General features: G+C 38.4%; 1 protein-coding gene across 1 annotated transcript in view; it reads right to left on the reverse strand.

Moving 5' to 3' along the window:
- Nucleotides 1-9,330: 9,330 nt before the first annotated feature.
- LOC136872134 (uncharacterized) overlaps nt 9,331-24,943 on the reverse strand; it is a 210,002-nt gene continuing 194,389 nt past the window's right edge. Inside the window, exons 22-24 of the mRNA XM_067145980.2 lie at nt 22,487-22,633; nt 14,198-14,348; nt 9,331-10,310 (exon numbers count right to left, since the gene is read on the reverse strand). Coding sequence (XP_067002081.2) covers nt 10,146-10,310; nt 14,198-14,348; nt 22,487-22,633 — 463 coding nt within the window. The 3' untranslated portion in view covers nt 9,331-10,145. The remainder of the gene's footprint in view (nt 10,311-14,197; nt 14,349-22,486; nt 22,634-24,943) is intronic.

Below are 24,943 nucleotides of genomic sequence, written 5' to 3' on the forward strand. Positions count from 1 at the left end.
CAATCTGTCACAGCCAAGTTATTATACATACCTACTATATGCTCGTGATTAGACTATAGTGTGCATGTTATTGATACCGCACCTCCTTTTTCCCTAAAACATCTCAATACTATACAATTTAAAGCAATACAAATCTGTATTGGAGCTCTTTCATCCACCCCAACCAATGCTTTCCTAGTTGAGCCTGGCGAACCTCCTCTAATAATTCGTCGTTAACTACTTAACTCAAAATATCTTTTTAAACACTTTGCTGTGGTGAATAATCCGTTGATTCCCAAACTGCAATTGCTACATGAATACTCTCTCCTGCCGAATGCACGACACTTCAAAAAGCCCGCCTTACTATGTGCTTATCTATCATTACTCTCTTATCGAAATTCGATTTTGTGAACCCCTGCTGCTCCGCCTTATTCTGTTTCCTTTGAGAGTATATTTTTTGTGCCCACGATCATCGTCTCACATGCATCCCGTTTTTCTAGGTCACCTTGAGGTTCTACAGATAATTCATCCATTACGAAAAACTTTGTGTATCCCTTAACGATCCAGGACTCGATATCTATACTGATTGCAAGCTGTATGACCGTATCAAAGAGTTCAGTTGGCAAAATTATGCCAAAGGCATGTAATAAAGTATCAATTAGGTGGTAATTTAATCTAATAAGTTGATCTATACTGATGGCGCAAAAAACTCCCATAAAGTCAGTGCACTATTATATATCAAGAAACATTCCATTAAAAAGCTACTATTTATACCGATTCTCTTAGTGTCTTGCAATCGCTAATGTCTTCTAATTTCTCCTTAAATTGGTATTTATACAATGTTTAAAGTCTTCTATATTCTATGCATCAGTGTGGTGTCTTTCTTATGCTTGTTTGGGTCCCTAGCCATAAGGGAATATATGGAAACGAACAAACTGATATCTTTGCTACCCGTGCTGCTTGCGCTGATACATCTCCGCTTCAGATAGCAGTTCCCCCAGCAGATTTTTATCCTATTTTTAAAAATAAAGTCTATCGTAATTGGCAAGAGGACTGGAGTATTTCTGCATTACATAAAGGAAAATTCTATTATAATCTACAGCTGGTCATTCCCCCTAAACCTTGGTATACGAAGGGAATCTATTCTAGGCATCATATCACCAACATTATTCGTCTTCGTTTCAATCACGCCCTAACGCCTCAGTATAAATATAGCTTTTGATTCATTGACCTTTCCTCGTGCTAATGTGGTATTTCTCGTCTCACGAGTCTCTGCCATCCTCTTCCCACCAATGTCTCCTATTTGCTTTATACTCCAACACCTGGCATAATAAATGCGATCAGTAAGTATTTATATGATGCCCAGATTCTTTTGTAAGCTACTGTCTTACTGATATGCTCAAGGTCATATACTCCTGCTTCCACTGGTGTTTGTTACTACACAACTCATTTGTTTCTCCCCTGTCATTTCTAGTTCTATGTCTCACAGTGTTGGAAATTCCATAAGTGACACATCAAGATTATTGGCGAACGTTGTGTCATATACTCCTGCTATCATTGGTGTATGTTTTTGTATTTCTTTTCTCTTCTTCCCTACAAGCTTAGTGGTTATCATTTGTCTATGTGATCTGCTCTGTGAAGTTATATGTGTAGTGTGTGTTATCATGAGCATGTCCTCTCTACCTCAAGATTTGTGACTGGGTGAAATGAAAGAGCCCAAAATTTCTCCCCAAGAAGAAGAATCTGTGACTTTTGCAGTTTTAGTATGTTGTTTATTACTATTAGTAGTAAAAATGAATAGACTGAGTTTCCTTGAAGGTGGTGTGAAGAAATTAGTTATGGATGAGGATATTACGGCATTAGTTTGTCCATCTGAATGTGAAGATGGATTGGAAAGTGATGATAGTGATAATGACCCAAGTATTCATGTTGATCAGCTTCTCCCAGATTCTGAAGATTATTCTGAGGAAGGTGAGAACAGGAAACAAATGTGTGAAACATACAGGACTGTTGATGTGGATGCAAATGGAATAAATGCTAATTCAAATAACACACAGACAGTTGTATATGAAAACAACCAAGTAATAGCATGGTCTTCAGAAAGTATAAATGCAAGTTCTTCAGGATCTGTATCAAGTAAAATACATAAAACTAACACTGTAAATAAAAAGGAATGTAGGCCAGTTCTGTGAAAAAAAGAAAATGCTGATCATTCACAAAGAAACCAGAAGTTCATTGGAAATTCAGTGTTGTCAGATGATGTAATGGATTTACAGTCACCATTTCAGTTCTTCAAATACTTTTTTAGTGATGACATCCTAGCAAAGACTGCTGACGAGACTAACCTGTACAGTTGCCAAGTTGATCCCAACAAAGCCCTAAATGCAACACATTATGACATTCAGAAGTTTCTGGGAATTTGCATTATCAGTTCAGTGTCCCTAAAGTCATTTGGAAAGCTACGCCGCTTCTTACACTTCATTGACAACTCGAAGCAACCCAAATCTAGTGATGATAATCATGACAAGTTATGTAAAATTAGGCCTGCACTTGATCATTTTATCAAGAAGTTTTATCAGTTCCTATGAGTGAAATGTTTGCAGTTGACGAACAAATGTGTGCAACAAAAGTAAGACATATGAAAGTATACATGAAGGACAAACCCCACAAATGGGGATATAAACTCTTTGTGCTGTGTGGAGACATGGGCTTTGCTCACAAGATTGAAATATACAGTGGGCAAGAGAATGATGCAAAATTTCGACTTGATGGTGAACCTGATTTAGGAGCAAGTGGCAATGTTGTTCAACTTGCTTGTGAAATACCAAGACATGTAGGCTACAAACGATATATTGATAGGTACTACACATCACTACCTCTAGTAGTTCATCTCTTCAAGCAAGGTATTTTTGTTGTTGGAACTGTGCAAAGAAACAGACTACCCAACTGTTAATTTCCAAGTGATCAAGAAATGAAAAAGAAACATCATGGATTTTTGGAAGAATATTCCACTTGTATTGACTCTGGTGATGTTTCATGTGTTGTATTCAAGGATAACTGCAATGTAAACATTTTTATCAACATTTGTAGAGGAAATTCCAAAGAAAAAAGTAATGTGATATGACAAAAAAAGAAGGAACACATTGAAATTGATTGTGCAGCTATTGTTCAGTGTATAATAAACACATGAGTAATGTGGACTTGCATGACAGCAACATGGGAAGACATCACAACAAAATGAAGTCGAGAAAATGGTATTTTCAATTGTTTTTCCACTTGATTAACATAACTGTTATAAATTCTTGGATTCTGTACAGGAAAGTAAATGAATGTAAGCAAGCAAGTGGTAAGCTTCTCAACCAGAAACAATTTCGCATTGATCTTACACAAACCATGTTTAGAATTGGAAAAAAGAATCCTAGGCAAGGTCGACCAAGTTCAGATTTCGTTGAGGAACAGAGAAAAAAGTTTCGAGGATCATCAATTCCATCGATTGACGTAAGGAAGGATTCTAACGATCATTGGCCCTTGTGGAGTAAGAAACGTACAACTTGTAAGATGCCTTTATGTAAGGATTACACCATCACGTGTGAGAAATGCAAAGTGAACCTCTGCTTGAACAGAGAAAAGAATTGTTTCAAGGCTTTCCATGCTAACTAGCTGGAGTAGAGTGTGAATTGAGACCAACAAATCCAAAATCAGTTGCTGAAACTGTTGCTTAACTCAGGACATTCATGAACTGAACCTGTACGGTTATGTACCGTACTTCATTGCACAGCTTTGCATATGTGCAAAACAAAGGAAAACCCTTATATGTTGACACTGATTTTGAAAATATAATTTTTGTGTTTTATTTGGTGATTACTTATAATAATTGTGATTTTGAAAATATAATTTTTGTGTTTTATTTGGTGATTACTTATAATAATTGTGGCTGAAAATAAATAAATTTTTGAAATTAAAAAAATTGCGCATTTAAGAGTTAAGCTGTCTTATCTACAATATAAAGTTTGTGGGCATTAGTTTAAGTTAAAATTTGAAAAACGTTGTTTTGATCATTTCATTTTGACAAAACTGTGCATTATATTAGAAAATAGAGCATGCTTGTAATTGGTTATTAACTAAAAAATCATATTACCTCTCTAACTTGGGAATTTATTATTTTCAATATTATTATTGTTTTTTTTTTGTTTCAGATATGGAGTATATCTTCAGCAATGTCAGTATCCAGATGTGGGCGGTTGCCGAAAATACACTACGAAGACAATGAATGAACGGCATAAATATTTATCATTAGCGGCTGTCGTAGGTTTTGCAATTGCAACATGGGAGATTTATCAGTACTTTAAAGGTAGTAACTTGGGTCTGATCATTTCAAATTAAAGTGTGTATCAGCTATATTAATTATTATGAGCATACTGTTGTACAGTAGCTTAGTGGTGCTGAACAGGTTATCAATATTTGCACACACAGTTTTGGCCATCTTATCCGTAAGGTAAGTTATAGGTACTCCGTGCAGCAGTGAGTGACGTAGTATTCCAATGGAAATGTGAGCAAGTTTTGAAACAGGCCAACTAAAAACTGTAAAGCCTATGATGTTGACAAATTGCAGTTGTAAAATTCTCCAGCAAATTGTAATTCTTTGTTTCATCAGTGGCCAAAAGCTTTCAAGTCAACATTGGGAGGTGATGTGAGTTATTGTATGTGGTTGCATTACGTATGAGAAAAAAGTTCGAGGACTGAGAAGGCGGTATTTCTATCGGGGATAGGTATGGTGATGACAGACTAATTCTGGCAGGTAGTGCGCAAGAATTACAGGTTCTCATTGAGAAGCTGATGTCGATTAGTAGGGAATATGACCTGGAAATTAACAGACAAAAGACAAAGATCGACAGAACAGAAAGTCAACCAACCAAACATGAGGGAGGTAGATGGTTTCGAGATCCTTTGGCCAAAAAGGGAAAATTCATTAATGTTTTAGAAAGTTTAGAAATTTAAATTGCTAAAAAAAAAAAAAAAAAAAAAAAAAAAAAAAAAAAAAAAAAAAAAAAAAAAACAACAACAACTTTGAATCAAGTTTAAATGAAAGAAGTACAGAAGAGAACCCATTGTATAAACTAGCATTTGAAAATGTAAGGAAGAAAAAGAAAAAAACGAAAAAACTTTATCATCTTAAATTTACTTGGGTATTCTCATTCAGTTAATCAAAATATTAAATTTTATGTAATGATAATTTTTCATAATATTTCACTAGTTTGTTTATTCATTGGTCAGGCCCGTGATGTAGGGGTAGCATGCCTGTCTCTCGCCCGGAGACCCCGGGTTCGATTCCCGGGCAGGTCAGGGATTTTTCTCTCGACCTGAGGGCTGGTTCGAGGTCCACTCAGCCTACGTGATTAGAATTGAGGAGCTATCTAATTGTGAGATGGCGGCTCTGGTCTCGAAAGCCCAGAATAACGGCTGAGAGAATGCTTCGTGCTAACCACACGACCCCTCGTAATCTGTAGGCCTTCGGGCTGAGCAGCGGTCGCTGGGCAGGCCAAGACGCTTTCAAGGGTGTTAAGCGCTGTGGGGTTTGGTTTGGTTTATTCATTGATATGGTGAATTAGGATACAATACGACTCTAAATTGTAAGAAAAACAAAAGATAGTGTTATATTGTATTTTATTCCTTGATTTGACATCACTGATGAAGGGAATGGATATTGTTCCTGAAACATGTATGATAAAATATATAATTTTCAATCATTAAAGGTGTATTGACACGGTGGACCCAACATAAATTATTTTAAATAGTTTCTTTTATAAACTTTGCATTATGCTAGAAAATTTGAAACTGAATAACTATAGCCTGCCTGGCGGCCGTGATTGTTAAGGTGTTGAGTCTATATGGTCTGACACCATGGTTAGCCGGTTCGAGTCCTGTTGGTTGAAAAAATTTCACCATCAAAATGTTGGCCGGCAGGGAAGGAGAGAGAGAGGTATCCAATTTCTAATCACTATATTGCGTGCCTAAAGCCTGGATTTAATTCTAAACCTCTCAGCAGTGATCATATGGAGTGAGGGCATATGACTCTGTTGATGTTTCGTCCATCGGATGGGGACGTAAAGCTTTGTGCACACCCCTTGGTGTTATTTGACAGTATTTGACGTGCCGACACAAGGTTTCACCCTCTCCCTACGTCACTATCATCGTCATCCCACATCCAGACATGCATAGGCGTCAAAGAGAAAGATCTGCACCAGGCGAGCCGAACATGTCCTCAGACATTCCCGGCACTAAAAGCCATATAATAAATAAAATAAGTTAATGACTTCATAGTGGTTAAGTTCTGTCATGCTACACCATCACCCTTTCTTCTTTTGTTAGACTTGCTGCCTTATCTCTCTTTGGAATTTTCTCAGCCACATTCCTACTGGATTAATGGGGAGTATGTACAATATGAACAGTTAACAACATTGCCAGATTTAATTTGTGCATCATTGCAGATCATATGCAGTAAATTTTAGTTTAGTCATTTAATCTGCTCTTTTAAGAGGAGTAAAAAGTAAGAAAATGGCAGTTCAAGGGCAGTCGGTGGTTGGAGTAGGAATAAAAAAATTCATTATGCTTATGGAGTTAAACATTGTTTCTTTAAAAATTCAGCAACTAAGAGGGATGGTCTCTTAATAGGAGTGTTTTTTAAGACAGTTTTCGCTATATACCAGATGGTCACCAGCCCCTTGCGATCCAGTTTTATGCATCCCTTCACATTTAATACATTTCTGAAAGACATCGGTCCCTCTCTCTAAACCGGGGTAATAAAACGAGCTGTGTGTTTATGGGCTAGAAGACAGCAGGAATCGTGAGCGCCGCTATTAATTCATTATGGGTACTTTGAATGAACCCGTAAAATGAGTACAGATATGCAGAACACATACATTAAAACAGGAGGTGGATGCACAGACCGGGAGCACGGTACTGTATAGGCTGGGAAGTGGGCACCGTAGGTCCAGTGTCGCATTAGCTCACATGGCAAGCGAGCGGGGAGATGAGTGAAACAAATCATTTCAATAGGAAATATTTGTCTGACCCCTATAGAAAAAACTGACAGATGATGTTTGGTGGTTTGACACTAAAGAGGATGAAATAAAGGCTTACTTCACCCTCTGCATTCAAATGTCACAGGTTCAAATGCCCTGTATTCAACTATACTGCAGCAATTATAAGTGCCTCTTCATATTTTGGAGCGTTTTGAAGTTTTTCATACCAAGTCCTTATTTAAAATTTTAAAAATGTGAAAAGGAAACTTGTGTCCTCAACCTGGGGCGCTGCAGCTCTTTTCAGGCACACCCCCAATAGAGCTGAGCTGCAGTACCATTTTAACCACATACCAGTCCTCCAGCTATTCTTAAATTTCTGGCAGTACTGGGAGTCGAACCTGGGCCTCTGAGGATGGCAGCTGATCACACTAACCATCAAGTTATGGAGGTGAACATTTTAAAAGTCATTTGTAGTGAGTACAAATCCTCTGCATGCAAAATTTAAAAAGGTCATGAAAATATTCCTACTCTGTGATGATCTCTGATAAGTTCTGTTTTGATGTGTGACAGAATGCAGTGCAGACTAAACTCAGATGCATTTTAAATGTAAGGCAAATAGGTAAAGAATTTTCACTCTCTACTGTATAGTAAATTGTTAGTGCTACCTATAACCTGTTCTTTTTATAGTTGGTATTGAATACTTACTGCCTGGAGAGTTTGCTAGTCTGTGAATAAATAAACTGCACAACAAGACATTCATAGAAAGGGACACATAATAAGATAAACAGAATGACATGTGAGCATAGGAAAAGGGAGCAGTAGAAAGAGGAGAGAGTACAAGGGCAATTTCCACATCTTCTTACACTGCTCTCTTCTAAAAGATAGACTCTCCCCTCATCAATCGTAATTCTTCTGCATCCATCACTTCTCAGCCCTTGACGAGCTTGTTTCAGCTTCATCAGGATGGCAGGCTTCAACACTCATTGAGGAACCACCATCATCATTTTCCAACTCTAGCTTCTTGGGTATGGTGTACAAACGCTTGCAATCTCTTCCTGTTTGCATACATTTTCTGTTCCAAGACATCTTCCCATCTGAGACCCCTCTCCTCCATATCTGATTTCACTGTCTCTATACAGAATTTCTTTAGCTTTCCCCTTGGTCTTTTTTCTTGGACAGTAAGGACGAAGTATTTTCTCTCTTCATTGTCGTAATGTGTCCATACCACTGAGGTCTGTGCTTCTTTATTACACCATTAATAGGTACCTCAGTGCCAGCTACCCTCCTATTTACTTCATTCCTGAATTTGTCTTTTTGAGTAATTTGATTTATAGCCTAATTAGTCTAATTTCTGTTGTTTGAATTTTGCTGTAGTCATTGTTTAGTAGAGTATATGCCTCTAAATTACATGTGAGAAGTGGTACAAAATAGGCATGGTACAGGGTTGTTTTTGCTATTTGTGATATTTTGCAGTTTCAGAGTAGGTGTCTGACTTGACTAGAAATCTGATGCTTTCTGTGTCCTGCTGAGTATTTCCTGCTTGACAGTGTTGTCTTTCAAGATTGTGTTTCCGAGTTGCTTGATGTGAGAAACTGGTTCTAGTTTTGCTCCTTTGGAAAAGAGGTTTGAGTTTGTTCCTTTCCTGTTGATAGTCATTTCTATAGTCTTTGTTATACATATTTACCTCAAAGTTACTGAACATATTGTTCCATTTTTATTTTATTTCTTTCATACTTTGGCAGCACATCATCAGCAAATACCAGGGCATTTGATCTGCTGTCCATTTTCCTGATAGACTTATGATTTTGTCCTTTAGTGTTATGAACAAGAGTGGTGGTAGAGCACTTCCTTGTTGGACAAGGTGATAGATTTGAGTCTTGATACGGGAAGTGTGGAATAAGAAGAAAGCTGGATAAACACAGGAAAAGGAAAGAGATATATTCAAGAGGTAAAAAACTTGGAACACAGAACAAAAGGAGAAAAAGAGTCCAAAAGGTTAATGTAAGTATTGGAAAGAAACAAACAAAATGTTGAATCTAGTCATTTCAGAGGAATGGGAACATAAATAGGAACTTACAATAAGATGAACACAATGACAGGTCAGTGTGGGAAGAGGGAGCAATAGAAAGAGGAAGCAAGGACAAGGTCAATCTCCAGCCGTGGCCACCAGCGGGCCGAGACCCTCTCTGCATCCACCAACCTCCTTCATGTTCTTCCTTTCTTTCTATGAAGTATATATAACTTAAACTTCATAGCAGTGATTCTTAAGATCAGAGTGGTTGACAGGAATATGCAAATAAAGAAACACAACTTGAAAAAATAAAGAGCCTTATATTTATGTAAATACATACACTGAACACTCCTCAGAGGTCAGATCAAAAAGAGGAATTTCTGAAGCAGTCTTGATTGTAAGGTATCATTAAAAAGGAATGTTACTTGTGTGTCAATATATTGTCCCCTAACAGGCAATGTATTGTTGGTATGGAGCTTACAACATGTTGGTGAGGATATCTTCGTAAAGTGTCTTAAGCACTAACATAATTCATTCCTCCGCTTTTACCTGTCAGACTTGTACTATCATAAATGACAAGTTATCATATAAATATTTAAAGCACCATAATAAATACTGTTAGCGCTTGGGTAGCAATTGTAAATGCCAGTACAAAACATCGTAACAAGCGCCACCTCCATCTTGCGAGTGGGATATGATACTCTAACATGCCATTGTTGAGGTTACTTTGTCTTCAGTAGTACATCATTATGTCTTGTGTTTTGACTGAATACTATTTGAGTTTGTTTTTAATAAAATTTATTGGTTCAATGCTTTTGCAACATCAATAGATGATGTGAGCACTGAAGAAAATAGAATGGACAGAGAGAGGTAAGATTATTGACTAATTCATTGGTCTTCCTTAGGTTCCGCACTCTATTACCATTTTTTGATGAAAAATTTATTTTTAAAAAAATATGTATAACACTAGTCCTCGTAACTATAGCATGGTGTTATCATGCAGGGAGGTTTTGGTATCGTGTTATCAATTTTCTGTGTCTCCTGTAAAGTTTAGAAATGGCGCTTAGGATACTTTGCCTGTTATGGGACGATATTGTTCATTGTACACTAAATCCAGTCATATGTTTCTCGTACTAACTGAAGCCCAGCTGATTACCGATGGGTTCGACCACACGAGGAAGAGCTCGGAAGACAAACGCACACTGCACTTTACAGACATGATCTCCCAGAACTGCTGCATGACTGAAGGATCTTGCCAAATTGAAGCAGTTGCCTATTTTCAGAGACTGGCAGATGGGCTAAATGGAAGAAAAGAAGCATTAAAATACATTTAAAATAAATCCATTCTGTACCTTCATTTACATTTCTTTAAAATGAAAGTGTAACTATGTAGGATGCATACACATCAACACATAAACTTAATATTACTCTTGAACAAAAGTGGGGCAGGTCTCTGATGATACATTTATGACAATTTCAAATTCATACTATTAAACTTGCTAAAAGAAAGAGAACAGATGCTGTACATAACTGCAGACAACTTCTTGCACATTTTAACTGTGTCTTTTTTTGTCTGTTAGTCCTTGGGCTGGTCTGATGCAGTTCTGCAATTCATCTCACCTTGCTCCATCCCACACCACTTTTCCAATTAATCTACAGGATTTTCCATATAAAACCTGACTGCTTGTACGTGGCTGAGCCAAGGTGAGCCAGGCAGCTGGCTTCCCCCACACCCGCGGCCCACTTGACCACAGCCGGCCTGTATTCTGTCTTTGCTTCTTAAATCTTTAAATCTGCATATACAGTACATGAGACTGGTGTATTTGAGCACCTTCAAATACGAGTACCAATGGACTAAGCCAGGATTGAACTTGCCAACTTGGAGTCAGAAGGCCAGCACTCTACCACTGAGCTACTCAGCCGGGCTGTCTTTGTTAATATTAACATTAGTGCTTATTTGCAGAAAGAAATGAAACAGAACAAAACCCAGTTTAGGGACTCTTCAGGAAAAAAAAAAAGCTAATAATATTTGCAATTAAATAAAAATTGAGTGTTGTTATTCCTGTGAATGATGCTTTTCCTTGTTCTTTTTATTTTAAAAAAGCTGTATTTAACTGTAAAATTATAACTACAGTACTTATTCACAAAAAAGGAATGAAGAAGTACAGAATGTAGTGTAAACTACAAACACAGCCTGCATAGTAGAACTACTGCCTGATGTTTGAATGTCTTGAAATATCTCATGACTCTTCAGCGAATACCCCTCGAAACAAATATGACATTGCACTTTATTTAATGGGACTTCTGTAAAATACTTCCAAGCTCATGACTTTCTTCTGGTAGCCATCATTTTGCGTTGAAAGCAAAGCCTAGGGAGTCGACCTATGGACCCTTAGAACATCATTTCTGAGACCACGCATATCTGCCTCAGAGTACACTACACCAGTGTGGAACACCTCTGCTCATGAGAAGCAGGTAGATGTTGCCTCACAGATCATGACTGGATGCTTTAAGCCAACTCCAGTATAGAAGCTGTACCTACTCATCGAGATAGCCCCATCTCACATCCGAAGGGGCACTGTTGCAGATATGAAAAGGACAGAGCAGGAGACAGATTCCCATCATCTCCTGCATGGACACCAGCTTGCGGCACATCATCCCAAGTCCAGGAAGAGTTTCTTGTGTCGAACACAGGTCCTCGAGGGGTCGCAGGTCGCCAAGTGGAAAAGTGAACTGGCTAATCCCGACATACCAGTAAAAGAAGACCTGGCTCCTGGTGGTGATCTGTCCTATATACTGTGGAGGTCATTAAACCGCATGAGAGTGAGAGAGCCACAGTCCAAGACTAACCTACAGAAAAGGGGCTTCCTTGCACCAGATCTATATATCCTTTGTGAGTGCCGTGCTGTCCAGGATCCCACTCACCTGCTGATCTACTGCAACCTGATCATCCATGCACAATGGAGGACATCTCTCAACTAACTGACAAGGCAATCTCATTTTCTAAATTTTGAGAATTTTTAGTTTGAACAGACATGGAAACCTGTAAAAATGTATATAATAATCCAGGGATACATCAGTGCATCTGGGATTCAATGTGATGGCAGGTTGAAGCGTGTATCAATGCTAACAGAGGACATTTTGAACACTTTATGTACACTGAAGAAAATGGAAATTGCAACACCCAGAAGGAGTGGTCCTACATTGCTGCAATTGAACATGCAGGACGAGTGTTTGGTTGTGATTCGATGATTACACTTTCAGGTCCCTCTGACCGTAAGTTTGGACAACAATCAATACAGGATGTGCCCACCATGAGCTGCAATACATTGATGAATTCGTCGAGGCATGGAGTCAATAAGGCCCTGGATCGCTTCCTGAGGAATTGTGGCCCATGCTTGCTGCACTGCATGGGTCAGTTGTTCCAGAGTTGTGGGTGGCTGAAGACGGTTGGCCAGTTGTTGACCCATCATGTCCCACACATGCTCAATAGGACTGAGGTCCGGCGATCTGGCGGGCCATTCTAAGGTTGTGATGTTGTGGAGAGCTTCTCTGGAGATGCATGCAGTGTGAACCCGGGCATTATCCTGCTGAAACATCCCATTAGCAATGTTCGACATCATAGGGACAACCACTGGATTGAGTACCCTATCAACGTACTGTCGAGCAGTCATAGTGCCCTCAACAAGCACTAATTGTGATTTAACATTAAAGCCAATAGCTCCCCAGACCATAATGCTTGGTGTTGGCCCTGTGTGCCCCTCAACAATAAGATCGGGGCGGCCCCTCTCCCCGGTACGTCAGCACACACGATTCCTGCGATCACTGCGGGCAAGACAGAAGCGCGATTCATCACTAAAGACGACCCTATGCCATTCGTCGACCCACGTCGATCTTTCTCGACACCAGGCCAGCCTTACACGTCGCTGTTGTGAGGTCAATGGAACACCTTCTGCAGGGACACGGGCTCGTAAGCCAGCTGCACGCAGGCGATTACCAACTGTTTGTTGTGTAATGTGGGGTGCCACAGCTGCTCGAATTTGCGCTGCTGTTGCATGGGGTTCCATCCAGGCCATCCGAATGATGCGGCGATCCTCTCTCACAGTTGTTGTCGCACTGGGCCTGTGCCAGGTCTACGAGTGTGGGCACCTTCATTTGACCACTGCTGCCATACACGTACCGTAGATGCCTGTCGGCCAACACGTGCAGCGACAGTCCTTAGCGATAATCCAGCCTCACAAGCCCAATTATCCGAGCCCTGTCAAACGGCGACAGTTGTTGATAGCGTGCTCTTCTCTGTCGTCAAGGCATGTTTGAGGGGGAACACTTCACTGCACAGACTGCAAGTCAACGACGCTACACCAGAGTCCGTATACTGGAGTTGATTCCTTCGCGACCAATCACGTGGGGAGACCTGTAGCAACGATCCAATGGGTCTGAAACTTTGATCGTTTACATACCTACATGGCATCGTTCCACATTTTGAAAATCAACACAAACGACCAATGCCTTCATGGTGTTGCAATTCCCATTTTCTTAAGTGTAAGAAAGAGTTTCATGTGATATGCTGGTACATTGTGTGGTTTTTTTTTTTCATTTTCATGATTAAGGTATCATGTAGAGTTGTAGAAAATGAGTTTTAACATGAAAATAAAGTGTTTCTGGACCCAGGTCCAAAAGACATGTTTTCTTCATGTGAGAAATGTGTCCTGTAAGTTTGGTCGTACCTTATTTTTTATACTATTATGTGTTAGTGAAATAAGTTTTTTAACCATGAAATTCTTTTCATGGTGTCAAAATCTCTTTAGGTAACTTTAAAATAGAACTATTGCTATATTTCTACAGTGCATACACAAGGTCATTCTACATCATCATCAGCTAACTGCTCTGGGCCTCCCAGATACCTTTCAGCAATTAATTATAATACAGTACTACCATTGGTTTTATGGCAAAATGATTATACCATTAATTTTAAGACATGTTTTTCATTCACCAAAGTTTCATTGGTCTGGTCCAGCTCAAACACTAGCACGGTAATTTAGTTATGTTCAGGCTGTTAGTCATGAAGAGATGAGGAATTAGTAGTAATTTTATTGTTGTTGGCAAGATTTTTTCCACTTCTACATGAAACAAACAAATTTATCTGATTCCTGAATGATGAATAGGGTATTTATTGTCTACTTACCCCTTCTGTCGTGCAAGTACACATGACACATGGTGAAATCCTCTCAGCTGAGCCAACATCTATGGTCGTGTGACCGACTGTACACGAGAGTCGTTCCTTCCACAAGTCAAGATCTAACACAGGGATTGATTTGCATGGTACTCGAGGGTTTCTAGAACACAATAAAGAAACCACATATGAAACACATGCTGTGAAGTGATTTTATGCTGTAGTAATACTGATTTAACTGTCTGTGTGTCAATGTTTAAATGTTGAGACCTCAAGAGTTTCACCATCAGCTGACATACGTAGCCTAGGCTTTATTGAAGATATATACAATAGAAATGAGAAGCAAGGTAGTTTCCTGCTAATTTCTTCACTGAGCCAGGATGTCCTAGTACAGATCATTATAATAATGTTATAATTATACACTGACTGACAGAGCAAATGCAACACCAAGAAGGAGTGGTTCGAAAGGGATGAAAGTTGGGGAAAAAACAGAGATGGCACGGACGAATAATTGATGTTTATTTCAAACCGATATGCAGGTTACACAATGCGCACGGCATCGACTCAGTAGGATGTAGGACCACCGCAAGCGGCGATGCACGCAGAAACACGTCGAGGTACAGAGTCAATAAGAGTGCGGATGGTGTCCTGAGGGATGGTTCTCCATTCTCTGTCGACCATTTGCCACAGTTGGTCGTCCGTACGAGGCTGGGGCAGAGTTTGCAAACGGCGTCCAATGAGATCCCACACGTGTTCGATTGGTGAGAGATCCGGAGAGTACGCTGGCCACGGAAGCATCTGTACACCTCGTGGAGCCTGTTGGGAGATGCGAGCAGTGTGTGGGCGGGCATTATCCTGCTGAAACAGAGCATTGGGCAGCCCTTGAAGGTACGGGAGTGTCACCGGCCGCAGCACATGCTGCACGTAGCGGTGGGCATTTAACGTGCCTTGAATACGCACTAGAGGTGTGGAATCATACGCAATAGCGCCCCAAACCATGATGCCGCGTTGTCTAGCGGTAGGGCGCTCCACAGTTACTGCCGGATTTGACCTTTCTCCACGCCGACGCCACACTCGTCTGCGGTGACTATCACTGACAGAACAGAAGCGTGACTCATCGGAGAACACGACGTTCCGCCATTCCCTCATCCAAGTCGCTCTAGCCCGGCACCATGCCAGGCGTGCACGTCTATGCTGTGGAGTCAATGGTAGTCTTCTGAGCGGACACCGGGAGTGCAGGCCTCCTTCAACCAATCGACGGGAAATTGTTCTGGTCGATATTGGAACAGCCAGGGTGTCTTGCACATGCTGAAGAATGGCGGTTGATGTGGCGTGCGGGGCTGCCACCGCTTGGCGGCGGATGCGCCGATCCTCGCGTGCTGACGTCACTCGGGCTGCGCCTGGACCCCTCGCACGTGCCACATGTCCCTGCGCCAACCATCTTCGCCACAGGCGCTGCACCGTGGACACATCCCTATGGGTATCGGCTGCGATTTGACGAAGCGACCAACCTGCCCTTCTCAGCCCGATCACCATACCCCTCGTAAAGTCGTCTGTCTGCTGGAAATGCCTCCGTTGACGGCGGCCTGGCATTCTTAGCTGTACACGTGTCCTGTGGCACATGACAACACGTTCTACAATGACTGTCGGCTGAGAAATCACGGTACGAAGTGGGCCATTCGCCAACGCCGTGTCCCATTTATCGTTCGCTATGTGCGCAGCACAGCGGCGCATTTCACATCATGAGCATACCTCAGTGACGTCAGTCTACCCTGCAATTGGCATAAAGTTCTGACCACTCCTTCTTGGTGTTGCATTTGCTCTGTCAGTCAGTGTATAAGAAGCCTGGTGCAGGTCTTTCGAGTTGAAACTGTATAGGAGACTGTGCATCTATGAGAATTGGGCCCCACCTGTGATGAATTCTAGTGATGAAGAAGGCATTCACACCTAGCCCCCGAGCTATTGGAATTAGCCAATGAAGGCCAAGAATCGAATCCGTGACCTAGGGAGTATATGAGCTCAAGTGCCAAGAACCTAGCTGCAACCCCACATATATAGGTCAAACGAAATGTAATTTCCATACAAGATACAAAGAACACAAAAACGCGATCAGATATAATCGGCATTCAGCCTTCGGGGAGCACATATACGACTCTTCACACCATTTCACAGACATCAACACTGATCTTAAAAATTTTACACTTCGAAAATAAAAGTAAATCTTTGAATATAAAAGAAGCAATATAAATTTACGTCGCAAAAAATGCTAATGCAAATAACCTGAATGAGCATACACATTTAAATAATTCCCCCCTATTGATCTACTCACATAATATCTGACAACACCTACTCATTAAATTACTTTTATCATAATAATAATAATAATAATAATAATAATAATAATAATAATAATAATAATACCGTCCCTTACTTTATTCACCTAAATTATTAATTTGCATTCATCCTTATTACATAAAAGTACATTTAACATGAAGTAGGTCAATAACCTCTCTCCCCTCTCCAATGTTGATGGAAGGTTCCACAGCGCTCCAGTAGCTTCGCGCTACTTCCCCCTCATCTCTCCACTGTACAGTATACTTGATTTAATCATCCAATAGGAGAGATCCACATCGCTCTACAAGGCCCCTCCCATTCTTGCCCTCCCCTCTCCGCGCGCAGCGTGCCTCACCAAAATCTTTCCATGACTACAGTCCTGAAATAGTGTTTGGTGACAACGGACTTAACATCGGCAGTCTAGATAAGTACGAAAGTTTTCATTATATTAATACTTGTATATATTTTTATTTTTGTCATTACTGTTTCATGTTATCACTAAACTCTCTTTCATTGACAATTTTATGCTACGTAAACAACACTGTACATATATAAGCTTGTTTTTAAGTGATTTGATAGAATCTGAGGATGTTCTTGTAGAATGAAACGTGTCATTCTTTGTATATTAGTGTGTATTTTACAGGTATGTTTTGAAGTCTTTTAATTAAATAATTATAAACTGATAATGACTAATGGAATTTGGGAGCCATAAATATACAAATAAATAATTCTTAAAATTTGCCGGCTGTTGAGACTCATTTTCCAGGGTCGTTGCCTTGTAACAAGGAGATCTGAATCACTGATACCTGGAAAATAACATTGGAAAAGGAGTCCATCTGGTACTTTCCCCCACCCATAAAATTAAACAGAATGTATCTTAATATCACACAAATTTACTTAATCAATTAAACCAGAATATATCTTAAAATCTGAGCATAGCTCGTCGTAATACACCCTTGAACACATATATATAGCAAAATAAACAGAATATTAATATGAATAATTAATGTCTCTATATTATGAAGTAACTCTCTCTCTATAGGAACTCAGTTTATCCCGAAACGCATATTATACACACGCAGTCATGACTTTTTCGAAAATGGACTCCCTTTTGCTGATAGCATTGATATACTGTATTTTGGAACGGCCCCACACGTTACCTCATGTAGATATTCTTAACCATAGAATATTGTCCCACTCCAGCATCACTCTTCCTGGTTCCGTCAACTGAAGATCTCCAGAAACTCCCAACATGGCATGGGACCTCTTTCCTCAACTCGTACCAAACACTTCTCTGATTACCACAAGTATCACCTCTGCACACTGCAAGCTGCAACTTCCAACTACTGATGCGTGCTTGCACCACACTAGCCCAAGCCAACACAACAGCATCTTAAAATAACCCAGTTCCGGGAATTTCTCTACCTCAGCTCTGTCAACACGTAAACATCCACTTGGAGAATCGTCACGTAGGTACACAACCAGGAGATAAACTGAGTGAACTAAACACGCTAGTCCCCAATAAATATTGAGATTATATACAATAATGAGAGTTCCAAAAAGAGTTACTAAGCCGCGACGGCTAAATACACACATAATTGAAATATACACATGAATTAATATTAATAATAATAATAATAATAACAATAATAATAATAATAATATCTGACCTGGGTTTGTCAGGTTACAGTTTATAGTGTTACAATTTACATTGTATTTGCTGTGTGTCTGACAGACTGAAAAGCCTTTGTTACATTTGACCTAATGGAGACGAAAACTCGACATCTTGGGTGGGATTAAGTGAAGTGAATTGGAAAGGGAAAGGAATGAAGAAACTAAGAAAGAGGTACACCTTGTACTGTATGGGTAACAATGAAGAGAAAAGAAATGAAGTGGGATTTATAGTGAATCAGAATGTTGAACCAATAGCTGAAGTTGAGTATGTAAATGAAAGAATTATAATAATGCACATACATGTAAAAAAGGAACTACTGAAAATAGTTCAGGTGTATGCTCCACAGACAAGATGTACCATAGAAGGAAAAAATTTCCTCAATGAACTGGAAACACATATTGTTGGAGATGGGATCATAATAAAGGGAGATAGGAATGCTCATGTGCGAACTGATAGAATGGGATATGAGAATGTTCTCGGCCCAAATGGGTATGGCAACAGAAATGAGGATGGAGAGAAACTGTTGGACTTTTGTATCAGAAATAACCTGATAATAAAGAATACATAGTTTATGAAGAGGAATAGCCATAATATCAGCCAATATAGTTGAGATGGACAATATGGTACACTCATCAATTTTTTAACAACAGACCGAGAATGGGGAAGATATGTCATGAATATGAAGATAATCCCCAGTGAAAGTATGGAAGGTGATCATAGATTATTAATTGTGGAATTAAAATGAGTAAAAATCCCTAAAATTCTACTGAAAGAGAAACCAAAGATCAGGATTGGGGAATTGGAGGAGGAGGATAAAAGAGTAGCTTCCAAGATTGGATAAAAATGAAGTTGCCTAATACAGAAATACAAAGTGGAGAAGAAGAGTGGGACAATTTAAGACAGACATTTGTGGAAGCAGCAACTGAGATATGCAGGAAAACAAAAGCAAAGGTTAAGGAGAGAAAGGAGACACGGTGGTGGACAGACAAAATAAAAATAAAAGAAATAAAAGAAAGGAACAAGGTGAAGAAAGAAATGGATAAGGGAAAGCAAAAAAACATATCAGAGGAATGAGAGTTACATGTGGAATACAAAAAATTGAAACTACAAGTAAAGAGGAGTATCAAGGAACTACAGGAGAAATGTTGAGGAGAGTTTACCAACAAAATTGAGCAACTGAGCAAGATAGTCGAGGAAATCAAAAATTATTATACAGAGTAATAAAATCGAGAATAATAAATCAAGAATCAAGGCATTAGAGAGAGAAGATGGATCCATAGTACATGACGAAAAGGGTCTTCCGAAGGTGATGGCAAAATATTTTGAAAAATATAATGAGGATGACTTTTCGGAGGAAGAAAGAGATAAGAAAAAGGAAATACTAGATGGAGAAAACGAAGAGAACCCGATAACATGGTTGGAACGTGAAAGGGCAGTGAAAGCAATGACCAAAGGTAAAGCAACTGGAAAAGACGAATTCAGTGCTGATATGATTAAGGCCGCAAGAAGCAGTGGACTACAGTGGCTATACCGAGCCCTCAATGCCATATGGAAGGATGAAAGGATACCTGAAGATTGGCAACAAGGAAGTATTGTACCACTGTTCAGAAAAGGAAATAGGAAGAAATGTGAACATTATACTGTAGAGGTATAGGGCCTAACCCTAATATCGCATGGGTTAAAAATAATGGAGAAAGTCATAGACAAAAGACTGAGGGATATAATAGAAACACACTTAGAGGAAGGACAATATGGCTTTAGACTGAATAGATCAACAATAGACTTGATATTTACAGTGTTAACGATAATGGAAAAACAACTGAAAAGGAACAAGGAAGTCATCTTTGTATATTTGGATTTGGAAAAAGCTTATGATACAGTTAAGAGAAAACATGTATGGGAATGCCTACTGAAGAATGTACCCAAATCATTAATTAACAAGATAAAAATGTTGTATCATGAGAGTAAAAGCAGTGTACAAGTGGAGAGTGGTGACTGAATCATTTTATACATAAAAAGGTCTCAAGCAAGGAAGTGCACTGTCTCCATTATTGTTTATTATATTGATGGATGAAAACATAAAATGTGTAAAACAGAGTATCAGTAGTGATGAAGTGAGTGCTTTGGTATTTGCAGATGATGTGGTGATTTGGGGAAAGGGAGAAAAGGAAGTACAAAGGAGACTGGACATTTGGAATGAAAATCTGAAGGAGTTTGGAATGGTAATTAGTAAAAAGAAAACTGTAGTCATGCACTGTGGAAAAGGTAAAAAGAGAAGCCAAGTGAACATAGACAGAGAACGGTTAGAGAATGTAGACCAGTTTACAGATGTGGGTAGCATTATTAATGGATGTAAGGAAATTAACTCTGAAATTAATAACAGACTAAGTAAAGGTAAAATATTTTATCATGAAGTCAGAGAGCTTTTGTGGGATGACAAAGTACCCAAGAGAATGAAATTAACATTAACATAATATAAACAGTATTTCATACCAATTGTAACATATAGACTAGAAACGCTGGTAACTAGTAAGAGACAAGATCATAAGATCCAAGCAGTAGAAATGAAATTTTGAAGAACATTGGTTAAAAAGACAAGAGATACAATTCAAAATATTAAAAATCAGAGAAGAGCTAAATATAGAACCATTAGTACAGAACATACAGAAAGCAAGACTGAGATGGTTCGGGCATTGAAAAAGAATTGGAAAGGAATGGATTGCAAGAGGGGAATTGGAAGGAGAATTTAGGGGAAAGAGACCAGTTGGAAGACCAAGAAGAAGGTGGGTGGATCAGATTTGGAAATACATTAGAGAAGCTGGACTGGATGTGGCAGAAGTAATGGAGCAGGAAAAGTGGAAGGTTAGAAAGGAGTGGAGGAGGCTTGTTAACCACACCCAGGCAACTGTAGTGGGACACTGATGATGATGATTATCTAACAAGTGTACCTTTTTTGGAGGAAGGTTGAGCCACACCAAAGGACATTTCGAAAGTCATATATTGAAAGATTATATTTTTAATGTATAATTGTGTTATCTTAAATGTGTAATGTTTACATCATATATCAAGAACATAGTTTTCTTACAAAAACAAGTGATCCATATGTGCAAGTGACATAAGTTTAAATGGATGTATGTATAATCATAGCATGTTGTATCAGTGAATCAAGATATACCAATGTGATATATAGAATATTGATGACTGTAAGTTGCAATGTTTTATTAAAAGTTTTTGGGTCCACCTTATTCAGTACCTTACAATTTTGTTGTGTAGATGCAATTACAACATACATGTTTCATTCAGTACTAGTTCCGATGCTATACTGCATCATCATCATCAGCTGAACAGAGGTTTTTAGAAAAATTGGCAATCATATAAGTTTATGAACATCAACTTCATCACATTTAAAATCATATTCATAACAATGAAACTGTGTTAAAAATTATACTGTCTAATAAGGATGGATAAATAGATAAACTTATATGATTGCCAATTTTTCTAAAAACGTCTGTTCAGCTGATGATGACACAGTATAATGTCGAAACTAGTAATGAATGAAACATAATATGTTGTAATTACATCTACACAACAAAGTTGTAAGGTACCATATTAAATAAGGTGGACCTAAAAACTTTTAATAAAACATTGTAATCTTAGTAATCTTAGTATCTTGTAATCTTAGTTCAATAGGACAAACAATGAAGTTTGTTAATTTAAAAAAATAGATTGTAAGTTGCATATAATGTCTTTTCCAATTGTGATTGAGGCTGATGATGACCCTGTGGAAGGGCCAAAACTAGTCCCTAACATATGAATAATAACATGTAATTTGTGATATTGAATAGATGGGTCCTCCAATCTTAGGAAAGTTGTAAATGTACCAAATGTACGGTCCTGACCTCCCAATGCCTCTGAATGCCATTGTCACTTTGTAGTGTTAACAGGAATCAGAGGTTGGACTGACTGTAAATTATGGATTGGTCTTAGACTGAAAGGAAAATAAATGTTGCTGTGACTTAGGAAGTAACTTTCATTTTTAAATGGAATTTTCTTTCAAAAATCGGAACAATTTAGATCCATCCTATCCTCCATACTCAAGGACATTAAGTTTCCTCAAATTTGAGAAGCTAAAGTATAGTGCACCTGATCACACAGGTCCTTCTGTCTTGTCCTGAGCAAGTCAAATATTTTACTTGTAAATTCATTGTTTACAGAAATTATTAGTAAAAGTTTCATGCAATATTACAAAACCACTTTACCTAGGTAATAAAATACAACATTGTTATACTCACAGAAAGGGATCAGTAAGATCCAGAAGTGACCTCTGTATGGAGTCCACTTGATCACTGTTATCGCATGCAAGTCGAGAGAGGCTAACCTTCCGAATCTCAGCCAACTGGGCTTCAGTGAATCTTACCAAGGGATCATCATTTTCATACCTGTAATAATAGGATCATATCAAGTGTAAGAGGTGGGAAGGAGGGAAAACAATAACATCTTTGCATATTTTAGGGTTCACAGTAGTTAAATTGCAATGGATCTGTATTTGCAGTATTCCATTTCTGCAGGCAAATTGGAACTTGAAAAGTAGAAATTCCTTGAAAATGGGTAGAATTCCTACCTATAGTAACTCTTTATTGACCACTAAGTAGAGATACTGCATAGGTAGGTAATATTGTCACAGATCTTATGGTACTCAGTACTTTCTTTAGTCTGTGCAGTACTTTCTTTAGTCTGTGCAACAGCAGTATTGGATGAGTGTGTTTCCTCTTCAAGAAGAACATTGTTGTCTGAGGTATGGATGTTTAATACAGTAGTGTATTAGCACTATGTTTTCTTTTTCAAATTTAAATTTTTGTTTAAATATCTTTGGATTAAAATTGATATGTTTTTCTGGTAAGCCCACTTGTCACAGAACATAGTGTGGCTCATAAAAATTGTCTATAGTCTCTTAAACATTGCAGTAAATAAATTTATTTATTTTATTTATTTATTTAATTTATTTATTTATTCATTTAACATAAATTTTAAAAAGTCCTTTACCAGAAGACAATATGTCCAAGACATGAACAGAGGAACGAGAGACATCGTGGCTCACAAGGCATCAACTTTGATCAAATGTTTATGACCTTTGCTTCAAATGTGAAACCACCTATACAGTGCAATCTTTGGATCCTATCCCAAAGAAACACCAAATTATTTGTGCCATTTGTTCCTCCAGAAAGTGACCTTACCTTATGATCTCATTCTTTTCGTGTCATTCTTTGCAGGTCATGTGGGTTGAGCATCAAAGAATGGTCTGCCAAGAATGTGCTAAAAAGTACTGATAAAGATTCAGTTGTTCAACATTGTCTGAAATGAGGGTGGAAATCTAGAACCTTTTACAACCAAGAAGAAGAAAAATGTCCAACATATTCCACTAACTGATCCAAGAAAAAGTACTGCTTCCACTTCTCCACATAAAGTTTGGCTTAAGGGGGAAGAAATAAAAGAGAAAGAAAGAAAAACACCTCCATAAAGACATTTGGAAGAAGAAATTTAAAAAAAAAAAAAGCTATTATAGTTGGACAATCAAAATTAAGAAAACATGACAAAGACTTTAGACATTCCTTCACTCACTCTAAATGGTACCAAAATTCCATATGAAAGTTTGGTAAATAATCTAGGAGTTGTTATAAATGAAAACCTAAATTGGAATGAACATCTCACTCCTATCTGTTACAGAGTATATTCCTCACTCCTTCCTCTGAAATCCTGTACCACCAAAACATTTTACCATTTAATATGAAAGTCAGCCTTATAAAATCATTAGTTCTCCCTATATTCTATTACTGTGATGCTCTATTCATAGATGCAGTGAAAGAACAAATTAGAAAGATACAAGGGATCATGAATTCCTGCATCAAATTCATATTTTCGTTATTACAAGCAACCTTCCCCCCTGAAATTTGAAGAACTCAGAAATCTTCATGTAGCCATGCTGGTGTTCAGATCACTAAATGAGAGAACTCCACCGTACTTGTCATTAAACTTTACATACTTCCTCTTTTCACTAGCATAATACATGCTCTTTTACTACACTTGCCATTTCCTTTAGCAGGTCAGCTACCTATAATCACTCATTTATTGCTACGGGAACTAGATTATGGAACTCTCCCAAATAACATCTGCAGCAGTAACATTAGAGTCTTTCAAGTCTTCCTACAGAGTGTTCCTCTCACATGCATAAACCAATGGTATGAATCTTGATGAGTAAATGATGGTGAGGATTTTTTGTTTTTTTTTTGTGTGCGTGCGTGCGTGCGTGCGTGCGTTAATTTTCATTAAATTAATTTAAACTTAATTTTCATTAAATTTCATTTAGTAGTTTGACAAATGATATGTTTGTATTGGTATACCTAATTATTATGTTGCATTTACACTGAATCTATATTATAAATTATTTAATATTCTCCACAATTTTTCTGTACAATGATGTGGTTAAGTGTAAGAGAGGGCCATGAGTCCTAACTTCACCACTACCAAAGACAAACATAATTAAAAATAAGTATTTGAGTGAAACAGCTGCTAAACTATAAAACGGCATCTCAGTGGGTCCACAGATTAGGGAGCTATTGTGGGATCAAATATTTGAAGAACATTTGTATGAGACCGAAGTGCAAGCTTGGAAAAGCTTCAAGTAGCTGTGTGCGAGCTTCTTAAGGAAGATAAAGTCTCCTGACTACAGGTGAGGAGTTCAGAAATTTCTG

This window comes from Anabrus simplex, chromosome 1 (assembly GCF_040414725.1).
Source record: "Anabrus simplex isolate iqAnaSimp1 chromosome 1, ASM4041472v1, whole genome shotgun sequence".
NCBI lineage: Eukaryota > Metazoa > Arthropoda > Insecta > Orthoptera > Tettigoniidae > Anabrus > Anabrus simplex.